The sequence below is a fragment of the Notothenia rossii genome, assembly GCF_949606895.1.
Source record: "Notothenia rossii genome assembly, chromosome: 1".
Taxonomy (NCBI): Eukaryota; Metazoa; Chordata; class Actinopteri; order Perciformes; family Nototheniidae; genus Notothenia; species Notothenia rossii.
The window spans coordinates 43,240,714-43,252,886 of NC_136912.1; the positions used below are offsets into that span (position 1 = coordinate 43,240,714).

The following is a 12,173-nucleotide window of genomic DNA, read 5'->3' on the forward strand; positions in this document are numbered from 1 at the left end:
GTGCTGGAAAATCAGACCCTCATCGGGACTGACTGTATGACACTGTTCTTGCACGCTAGCTAGCTGGCTAGCCAACCAACACAAACACTACAAACTGTGGCCTCAAAAAAAGCCAGACCACTGACAGTTTTATGAAAAACAGGACATTATTGTGTTATTTCAACGTAAAACGTTTTCCAGCAGCAGGTAGCCTAATATAATGTACATAAGCCATGTATGTTATGTTGTTTTGTCTACCCCCTGTCCAAGCCCACGCACAACATTCCGCCTTTAGCATATATTCAGATGTTGAGCTAAGCTAGCTGGCTGCGAGCTGGATGCTAGCTGTTATTGTAAAGCTGTTTGGCAGGAGACGTTTCCTCACCGTCTTTTGAACTGGGGACTGGTTTCATCTCTGCCTCCACACACTGGCGGCTCCCTTGGCGGCTCGCTGGGCTCGGCCTCCGAGTCCACTGCTCCGTGCCACCTTCGCCTCGGCACGTCCGACGCTTTGTTGGTGCAGGAGCTGGCCCAGCGCTTCAGCTGCTCCCGCCGCTTGCTCCTCGCCGAGTCCCCCATTATTTATCCGAGGAGGACTATGTTTTTAAAAATAAAACATTTGCTAACAGGGAACGACACACCCTCCATGTGTACACTTTCACTTCCTGGTTCTTGCTCTCTGGATGTGGAGGAAGGAAGCCTCGGCTCGTGCTCGTGGGGGTCGGGAGCGCGCAAAGCTGCTGATCAGGCCTGTATGCCTGACGTCACCACTTCTGTCCTGCAGTAGAGTAGACCCCAGAGGGGAAACCAACCAAAACAGCTCCGTGCCTTGGCACTGTGCACATACAGTTAACACTGAACTTCCTGTTATTGTGCTTCTTGTGGAATTGTGGTCACTTGTAGATTACAATAATATCTAAACTAAAGGAAAGAGAGCAACCAAAACAAACTGATAACAAGGCAAGGCAAAGCAAGTTCATATAGCACATTTCAGCAACACTTATTTTCAAAGTGCTCTAAACAAAATATCAGATGCATCAAGACAATGCCCAGAGAAACACACTAAAGGACATTGAACAAAGAGCAAAGCAAACACATCTCTTAACGCTGGCATATCCACCCTGATCACATGACACATCCTCTGTTCCTATTGATTATATTGTCTTGTTATATAAATAAATAACATGTATTATTAGGGCCCGAGCACGGAGCGCTAGGACCCAACGACGTCCTAGCACGAAGTGCGAGGAACCTATTGTTCTCCGTGGTATTATTATTAGGGCCTGAGCACGGAGCGCTAGGACCAAACGGCGTCCTAGCACGAAGTGCGAGGAACCTATTGCTCTCCGTGGTATTATTATCATTATTATAAGGAATCATATTTCCTGTTTTTGAGGGCTTTAGGATGCTGAGAAAGTTGTATAATTGTGCAGGGGCGCCAGGATCGGTAAAAATTGCAACATTCTGGAGTCAATGGGTTAAAATATTACAACGTGCTCGCTAGCGCCACCTATCAAAATCCCATTTCGGAAAAGATTTACAAAGTCGCACCGTAACTCCGAATGACCTGACATTTTGCACACATATCCGGGTGGACCTGCTCTACAAATAATCCTCTTGGAACCCTAAGCTCCGCCTACATTTTTTTAAAATTTAAATTAGCATAATGTTCAAAACAGTTAAATATTCACTTAAATTTAAATTTTCAGTTTTTCTACACCAAACTTCGTATACAGCATCGGTGGAGGGTCAGACACATTAGCGTAGAAAATGAGCATGTTAGAATGATAAATATTGTCGCCGTCAATCAAAACGTACTCGCAAAAAGGCGAGGCTTAGAAAGAAATGCTCATAACTCATCAACCATGTATCCAAACATCATAGATTTTGGTAAATAGGTTTAGTCTGTCTTGGGGAATAGGCACACCAAAGCATTTTCATTTTGGACTATAGGGGGCGCCAAAAACACCACCAATTTATAACTCAAGAGCGGATGGACTAATCTTTTTTTATTTTTTTTACACATACTCTCGGGGTGACTATGAACTCAGATTTAAAGTGTCGCAACAAATTCAGAATGTGGGCGTGGCCTATACATTTTTTTAAAATTGCGATAGCATAAAATGAGCTGAACTTGGGACACATGGCCCATGACCTTTTCGAGAATGTAGAAAAAAATGTAATTTTTCAAAAAAACTGCTCACTAGCGCCCCCTATTGTGTGGTAGTCACATATAGTTTCTCAGAACTTCACAAATGTTGGCAAAGACATTCCTCATGGAATTGCGGACATATTTGTATATAGATTCCATTAGCCCCGCCCCCCAGGAAGTCGGCCATTTTGAAAGATGTGCGTTTTTCATGCATTTTAAGCACATTCTTGCGAACTCCTCCTAGGGGAATGATCGGAAAAATTCTAGTCCAGGACACGTTCAGCCCCTATCCAATATGATGCTAAATTGAGAAGGACATTTTTGATAGCTCAATAGTGGAGGTCGTAAGCTAACAGCGAATACACCATTTTTCGCGATTTACATGTCGCAAATTACTCCAAACTACTTGGATATAGTTATTCCGATATTCACGAAACGCTGCATACATATTTCTATTATGATTGCACACATATTTCAAATTGCCTTCCATTAGCCCCGCCCCCCAGAAAGTCGGCCATTTTGAAAGATGTGCGTTTTTCAGCCATTTTAAGCACATTCTTGCGAACTCCTCCTAGGGGAATGATCGTAAAAATTCCAATGCAGGACAAGTTCAGCCCAGATCCAATGTGATGCTAAATTGCGAAGAAATAGTTGATCGTTCAAACGAGGACTTCGTAAGCGAACGGAGAATTTTCCATTTTTGACGATTTACATGTCACAAACTACTCTCGTATAGTTTTTCCAATATTCACGAAACGCTGTATACACATTTCTCTTATGATTGCGGACATATTTCAAATTGGCTTTTATAAGCCCCGCCCCTGACAAAGTCGGCCATTTTCAAAAATGTTTGTTTTTCATGCATTTTAAGCACATTCTTGCCAACTGCTCCTAGGGGAATGATCGGAACAATTTCAATCGAGGACACCTTCAGCCCCTATCCAATATGATGCTAAATTGAGAAGAACATTTTTGATAGCTCAATCGTGGAGGTCGTAAGCTAACAGCGAGTACACCATTTTTGACGATTTACATGTCGCAAATTACTCCAAACAACTCGCATATAGTTTTTCTGATATTCACAAAACGCTGTATACACATTGCTCTTAGGATTGCGGACATATTCCAAATTGCTTTCCATTAGCCCCGCCCCCGAAATAGCTGGCCATTTTGAAAAATGTGCGTTTTTCATGCATTTTAAGGACATTTCTGCGGACTCCTCCTAGGGGTATGATCGGAAAAAGTCCAATCCAGGACAAATTCAACCCCTATCCAATATGATGCTAAATTGCGAAGAAAATAGTTGCTAGCTCAAACGGGGAGCTCGTAAGCTAACGGAGAATGTACCATTTTTGACAATTTATATGTCAGAAAACCTACTGACACCTGCCTGTCTGCCTGCAACATCAACTCACACACACACACACACACACACACACACACACAAACACACACACACACACACACACACACACACACGCACGCACGCACGCACGCACGCACGCACACACACACACACACGCACACACACACACACACACACACACACACACTGTTAGTCAAACAACGCCCTTTGCTGGGGGCATATTCATTACAACAGACACCTATACACTCCCTAACCCTAACCCTAACCCTACTGTTTATTTGTAGATATCTCCTAAAGCCTACAAATAAAGTGTGAAATGTGGGCTGCCTGTTACATATATTATTGAGCGATATATATTATACACACTGTTCTGTTTCTGCACTGACCTCAGCAGCTGTTCTCACTGTAAATATCGCGTCACAATGAAAGCAGTTGTATTAAAAAAAGAAATAGCCTAACATCCAGGGGAGATGTAATTAGTGAGTAAACAAACGGTAAAGGGCAGAAAGTCTGATGCACATTTGATCATCTCAAATAACTTATAATCACAACGGGAACAGTTTGCAGAGCTGTGCTTCGTTGACATAAGTCCAGCCATGCGTCACGCCTCTTTTAAACATAATTGTTGAAATCGACTCCGGAGGATACATCCCTCGGTTATAGCTCCTCCAGAGAGACTCCTCTCTCCTCTCTCCTCTACATCGTTGTACCCTCGGTTATAGCTCCTCAAGAGAGACTCCTCTCTCCTCTAAATCAGTGTATCCTCGGTTACGGCACCTCCAGACAGCCTCCTGGAAAATTGATCCTCGACGAGCCTTTAGAGAAATTTGTTTTCCTTCGAGACGGCGCGCCAACATCCGTTTCCGGGTCGCTGCCGGAGGACCTGGGACGCGAAAATTAGAGAAATGACAAACGGCTCATTTCCGAGGACTCGCGCGCGTCTGCTTGACGCCGGGACGACCGGCTGCCCTCCCCGACAGGCGCACAGACGCGAAGGCCCGCTCATCACTGCGCGCACAAGTGCGACCGCAGTTTTAATTATTGTTGTTATTAAAGCCAATACTCAATTAAAATCAATCTATAACATTTAGAAAAAGATAAGAAATGTATTTCATTGGTCTTTATCCTACATACTATGTTAAAAACAATTATTCGGCAGACAGGAAGCCAGTGTATTGAACTCAAAACTGGTCTTACCGAGGAATCAAGCAGCATTGTTTTGAATCAGCTGCAGTTATCTTATTGACTTTTACGCAGAATTGCAAAGAGGCTGCTACAGTATTGGAGTCTAGTATAGATAAATGCTTGAACCCATGTTTCTAAATCCTGCTGAGACAGGGCTAACAAGGCCATAGAAGCCACTACCTACATGTAACCTTTATAAAGGGTGCCATACTAAAAAGTGAGACTTAAGAATAACTCGTCATCTGACTGTCTGGTGGGAAGCTGAGGATATTGAGCAAGCATGTACAGAAGTGTACAGAACTTTGCTTCCCCATATGGAGACAAAGGGGCCAGTTTATTGAGATGACAGTAAGCAGCATATAATGTTTTCCCATTCAGTTTAAATGGTAAAATATACAACCTCCTGCCTAATGGCAGATAAGTTAAGTCCTCCCACTTTTTGGGAATGTCTCCATTTACAACTGCTCCTCCTGATCCATGCAGTGGCTGCTAGCCTGAGGGAGAGATAACCCGTGCTAATAACAAGTGTTTCAAAGAATGCAGTTACGACTGTTACAATGAAGGCTCGATAATCAGCTCACGGCGTATTATAGGCAGGGGTAAAGTGCTATTTTTTATGAGTGGGGGGTGGGGAAACGGGGTTCAGGGGGAGTGGCTGTACGGCTGTACCCGCTGCCCATAGGATAGAAAAGGGGGAAGTGACGTCTGACTCAGAGGTCGCGCGGCTGTGGAGAAGAACGTGTTGCCCACATTCTGTTACTGAGTTTAGGCTAGTTAGCTAGCAGGTTTATTGTTTTGGGTGCCTCCACTTGCTGTTCAAATAAATGTTGAAAGAAAAAGTAAATCTGTTTACAGTTCTGTTTTATATGGGTGTTGAAGAAGAAGAAGAAGAAGAAGAAGAAGAAGAAGAAGAAGAAGAAGAAGAAGAAGAAGAAGAAGAAGAAGAAGAAGAATTGGAAGGGATGAAACCCTCTTTAATGGTCACACATGCAGAGCAAACAGCACACACAGGGAAATGTGTTCTCTGCTTTTAACCCATCCTAGTACCAGGAGTCTAGTACTAGGAGCAGTGGGCAGCTATTTTACAGCGCCCGGGGAGCAATGGGAGTGAGGGGGGAAGGGGGATGTCCGGTGCCTTGCTCAAGGGCACCACGGCAGGGCAGGAGGCGAACTGGGACCTCTCCAAGTAGAAGTCCACACTCCAAATATCTGGTCGGGGACTTGAACCGGCGACCCTACGGCTCACAGTCCAAGCCCGTACTGACTGACATAGATTTAATCCCTAATTTAGCTCTCAAAGTGAACCAGATTGATGCATTTAACTTCAACATTTAAAAAGAAATCTTCCCGGGGGACCTTGCCCCCGGACCCCCCTAGAGGAGGTGAGGTCCACCACCTAACCACACCCCCTGTTAAATTGTCTCACCCACATTGAGGATGCTTCCTATGCCCATGTTTTATTCCATGTGTCAAGTCAGGCAAATTGGGTCAAAATGTTATTGCATCAATGATCTGTTAACATTAAAATCACTAAATATATGCTGTTATATGCAAAATATTTTGCTAGGCAACTCAAGGGCTCAGGTAATGTGATTACTATATGAATAATTGTCCAAAATAACATAAAATGCATAGTGTTTTTTGTTAAGTAACATACTTTCGTCGCCGGCTGGCCGATACATGCCGCGCATTGAGTGGGCCTGTCTGTCAATTAATCCCCGGGCCACTTTTTCCCCCCAGTCCGCCCCTGTCCTCTGGCACTTGCGGGCCGCCGAGGGGTGGCGGCGGTGTTTGGGACAACAACGAACTCCGTGGGCGAGGAGGACGTGAGTGTCCACGACAGTGGCCGCGGTTAACGTAATGTCCCCATGATCTGAACTGTTATTACCTGCAGTAGATGCAGTGTTACTGCTGGCGATAAGGGCTGGTTGTTTTAACCATTTTCTGATGTCCATCATTGACTGCTGTGTAAGCACTTTGCAAATGACGAACACGCATGGGGCACAGGTCACGCGCACCTGACATAATAACGTTATTTACCATTTAAATTGACCAAATAAATGCAGCAGACAATGTTATTTAACCACAATTACAATGTATTTTATTTCAACTATATTCTTCTCATTATTATTATTATTACTACTATTGTTATTATTGTTATTATATGTAATATCTTTCATTTTTTATATTTTTTTTTTCACTTTCATTTTTTTTTTTTACTTTTCCTTTTTCAAATGAGGGTGCATAACAACTCAACTGAGGGTGCAATGCACCCTTATGCACCCCCGTAGAACCGGGCCTGGGTTACCCCACCTATAACATATTGAGTAACAAGTTTACCACAAATCCTTGCACAATGGTACCAAATGACAAGCTTCTGAATTTACTAGAAAATGGTCAACAAAATAGACCAGCTAGCATTGAATAAATGGAGGTAGAAGATATGTTAGCAAGGCCATATAAAACAATGTCAGGCACCCTTAACCATACACATGACAGGTGAAAAAAGGGGAAGCAAAACAAAATGGCAGCAAATCCCTACATGGCTTCCTTAAAGTTACCAGGGCTGCAAAAAATGATGTACTCTTATTTAAACGAATACATGCACAAAGTCTCACCAATAACAAACCCAACAGCAGCACCAGCCTAACAAACAGCTGAGTGGCAGGACACAGTGATTTCTTGATCTGGCTAGCGATCAATGTTGGACCTACAGAATGCTGAGATAGCTTGTAAACATTCCAACATGGTTAGGGTCAAATTCCATGTCACATTTCCCTGTGGCTCTGTGTGACCAGCTGAACAACTCGACAGCCTGTGACCAACAGAGAAAGCAGAGCCATTGCAAGAAGTAAGTAAATGTCTCGTTTTTATTGTTTCATTTTCTATTAATGTTCTCATTTTGTACCAGATATTTACATCTGGAATATTTGTCGTACAGATTAGGATGCAGAACTGACTAGTGGAAGCAGACGTTTAAACAATTCCTTACTGCAGCTCACAGAAGGATTGATGAAAGTAAAGCATATACATTAGGAATAATAGGTTTCTCATCGGTGCTCACTGGAGTTTACTGGGGACTGTGAAGGCCATAACATCATTTTGATATTGATCAAACCATTTAATGAGCCCTTTTAGCCACGTATGGAAACATCTACATTTGTTATGTCTCCCACTTCACGTAGGTTTTTACTTAGAGGGTTCCTATTATGCATTTGAGGGTTTCCCTTTCCTGCAGTGTGTTATATAGGTTTTATATGCATGTAAATGGTCAGCAAAGGCTAACATCCGAGTGAGAGTTTATCTCCAACACACTCCCCCCGAGCCTGAAACGCCTCCATTGGACTCCTGAGTTTAATTCCATAACATAGTGACATCACTATTTAACACTCACACTTCTGGCTCGCGGTCCAACCAATTGTACGTGATAGGCTAAGCGGCAGGACATTTCCGACAAATCGGTTCACCAATTACAGAGGAGCTGCTCAGCTAACCAATCAGAGCAGACTGGGCTCTGGTTTCAGACAGAGGGTGAAAAGAGGTGCTGCAGCACAGGCAGTATGAGAAAAATAAAGAGCTTTTTAAACAACAAAAAAATAGGAATTTGGTGGGTGGGGTGCTTAGAAACTGATATGTTGAATGTACTCTCGATTTGTAGATGTTTGTTCTCTTTTTGTTGCTTTTGTCAGTAATTGTGAGATAAGAAAGCACGTTGAGAGTTGTTTCACTTCATTATCGGGGTTAAGTTTTCTGTCACCAAGTTTCCTTATTAGTTATAATAAATAGTTATTTTCCACAGAATGACCATGCCCTCACACAAAGCAGCACACTGCATCCCGCCTCACACCCTGACCCGGCTGGCACGAGAATGGCTGGCGGAGGACACACCGAACTTTGACCCAGCAGGAGCTTGTGTGGGGTCACAGGAGGTGGAGGCCAGGCTGCTGTGTAAGACCCCGAACAGCGTCCTGGCAGGGAGCCCCTTCTTCACAGCAGTGTTCACGGAGGTCGGCTGCACCGTGGACTGGGTTTACCAGGAGGGAGAGGATATTGGTAGGCATTACACAGTGTCTTCCAAAGCAGCAATATATTAGAATAGATGTAATTAAAAATCCCTCGCAAAGTCTCCAATAACAAAAGACGCTCCAATAACAAAAGACGCACCAGTAACGGCTCACTACAGACCATTATTACGATCCCGCCCCTAAACCTTTCACGGAAACAAAAAGTAGGGCCTCTCTTATATCTTATTTATACACCACTGTATTTATATTATGTATTTTAATATACAGCTTATAGTACAATGTGCACACTTTTACTTCTTAATTGTAAAAAAATATTCTATATTATAGAATTTATCTTTCTTTTATTGTATATTTGATTGTAGTATAATTATTTCATTTAATGTTTTTCTGACACATCTCATTTCCTATGTAAGTATTTATATGTATATGTTTTCTTTCTTTCTTTAATTCTAAATAGGGCAACCGTCCCAAAAACAATCCCACCCGGATAGATAAAGAGTTCTATTTTTGATTCTGATAAAAATCTTATGAAGTTACGGATTGCATTTTAAAGGCCTTTTTAAGAAGGAGCATTGCAAATAGGCTATAAATGCTGTGGTTTGTTGCATCGGTTTAAGCAACAAACTCCCTAAAACAATATGCACTGTCAATCCTCCATGACTCTCTCTACCCCCTTGCAGGCCCAGGTGCCATCACGCTGACTGCTGTTGTGAAAGGCCCAGCCAGGTGCCTCCTCTTGGGGGAGCGGTCTGCTCTGAACTGCCTGGCCCGGGCCTCTGGGATCGCCACACGCTGCTCTCAGCTCCAGGCAGCAGCAGCAGCAGAGAGAGGCTGGCATGGAGAAGTGGCTGGCACACGCAAGACCACCCCGGGCTTCCGTCTGGTGGAAAAGTACGCCATGCTGGTTGGCAGTGTGTCCATGCACAGACAGGACCTGAGTGGAATGGTGATGCTGAAGGACAACCATGTGTGGGCATCAGGAAGTATCACACAGGTGGGCAGCTGCACCACAGATACAGTTATCACTCTGAGACTGTATGTTCCTACAAATCATTACAAAATATCCACCACAAAATATTAAGCTGTTGAAGAAAAAGCTACATTTCCTTGCAATGGTATCACTTAACGCCAGTGGTGGAAGAAGCACTCAGAGATTTTATTTAAGTAAAAGTAGCTATACTACAGTATAAAAAATACTCTGTTACAAGTAAAAGTCCTTTAATCAAAAGTACAAAAGTATTGGCATCAAAATATACTTAAAGATGTTCTTATACATTCCAACACTTGCTTGAGGCAACATGAAAATCAGGCCAGGGTTAAGTGGTGGGGGACAACCTTCCCCACTTAGTTCCCAACTTCTTCCGGCAAAGTTACTAAATCTTTCAGCTCAGACTTCATTTTGACAAATCTATAATGTTTCATTGTCCCATCTTGCGGTTATCACACTAACAAAATCTGACCACAGACAGATATACCGTAAATACACAAAGAACCAAAGACACTAACACCTCCTTGGTAGTTCCCTCTACAGCAGGTGTCTCCAGGAACACATTTTGACAAGATGACATGCACATACATATTCACAAGCTGGCAACAATCCCTATGTAGCTGATGTGGCTGACATTTTTTATTTGTATATATATAAATACCATTCTTTATGTATCTAGTTTAATTGATGTAGTTACAGTTCCTAATCCATAAAGACATTGCAGCCAGTAGGTCTACCTATAATATAACAATCTTTATTGTATATGTATTGTAACATTGTAATCCTTCTAGTGAGCCCCACTGTTTTTTAAATGTACCAGTAATCTGATTACGCCTCTTTTTAATTTAATTGTAAAGGGAATACTCCCTCAGCCTGAATCTAATGTAAGGTTATCTTGGATAAAGTGTCAACCACACGTAGAACTGTAAAATGTCCCAAAATGGAATGGCTATTGCGAAATTGTAACAAGAATAAGAGGAAATGTGTCCGTTTATGGCTTCCTGCATGAGGCCCAATGACACCGGTGACCCGAGTCGTGAAGTCGGGTATGCTCACAAGACGTTCAACACAACAGATGTGTGTGTGTGCAGGCTGTGAGAGAGGCCCGCTCAGTGTGTGGCTTCAGCTCTAAGGTGGAGGTGGAGTGCCAATCGGCAGACGAGGGCCGAGAGGCGGCCGCAGCAGGAGCAGACATTGTGATGCTGGACAACTTTCAACCTCAGGTGAAGAATACTAAACTCACATAAGCCTTCGTCACTTTGCATTTTCATTGGCTGGTTTCCACTCACTCTGCCACTTCATTCCACCCCCCTTCCCCTCCCTCCTTCTCCTCTTAGGAGCTCCATGTTGCAGCTCATGTTCTGAAGGAGGAGTTCCCAGCCCTGTTGATCGAGGCGAGTGGAGGAGTGACTCCAGAGAACTTAGCTATGTATTTCTCCCCACATGTGGACATCATTTCTCTGGGCTGCATAACACAGGGCTGCCCAGTTGTGGATTTTTCTCTCAAGGTTCAGAAGCCTGCTACACCCCAAGCCTTCTAGAAAGATAAACACAACAAGTGTACAAACAGTCCCACGATGATTCAATTAGAAAATGTGAGTGGGAACTTTTTTAACATGTTCATTTATTTCCTTTCACACCTGCAATATCAGTGGTTTACTGTTGCTGAAACTTTAGAACTGACATCCTGTTTGCTCACTGTGTACTAGATAAGCATCAAATCTTCTTTGCAGCACGATGACTAGGTTTTCTCAAACTTGAAAAGCTAAAAAATGGAAAAATGCATTCCGATAAAGGAGCACGTTTGTTTTATTGATGAGCAGAGACATATAAAAGGGTATTTAAGGTCAATTGATCTGTATTATTATAATTTACCTATAATATGGAAACAGAAAATGCTACAGCAACTTTTCTCTTGTAGAATAAATAATGCCCTCATTGTTATTTTCCTGATTTTGTTACAGAGGTAAAAAAAAAACACATTACATTTATTTAAAAAAGGTGAGGCTTATATATTTTTTAAAACAAGTTATTTCTTTATCAACTGATTACATGTTGCCAAATTATCCACTGAAATAAATAGTATTTTGTAATATTTATAATATTAGTTACTAAGGTTTCAAAGTAAAAACAAAAAAGAGGACTTATAAACAGGATAAGAACTAACTGATTAAATAGTGCAGAGGCAAATCTGATTGAAAGAGTATTTCTTTCTTATTCTTAAACTGGCGCATTGCTTAGTCTTACCATTCAAATGAACCATTCCTATTTTACAAAATGTTTGAGATTTTCAAGAATCAGAGCACACTGTTCTCGCAGCTTTCTCCAAAATGTATTGAGCCAGATGTGTTTACTCAAGTGTCCAATGACTTCTAACATTAAAGATCCTGTTGTGAATCAGTGTTTTTCAATGAACCCCTCTATCTTTATTCTGGGGTGCCTTTTTTCTGAAAAGCACAACAAAAAAAATATTTGCAA

At 42.3% G+C, this 12,173-nt stretch overlaps 1 protein-coding gene across 1 annotated transcript; it reads left to right on the forward strand.

Annotated features, from left to right (window-relative positions):
* The first annotated feature begins 7,051 nt into the window (after window positions 1–7,051).
* On the forward strand, window positions 7,052–12,092 carry LOC307022288 (nicotinate-nucleotide pyrophosphorylase [carboxylating]-like). The gene is made up of 5 exons (XM_079655003.1): window positions 7,052–7,533; window positions 8,482–8,735; window positions 9,388–9,701; window positions 10,787–10,918; window positions 11,033–12,092. Exons 1-5 carry the CDS (start codon window positions 7,448–7,450, stop codon window positions 11,234–11,236), a joined length of 990 nt encoding a protein of 329 aa, XP_079511129.1. The 5' UTR covers window positions 7,052–7,447; the 3' UTR covers window positions 11,237–12,092.
* Window positions 12,093–12,173: the final 81 nt, after the last annotated feature.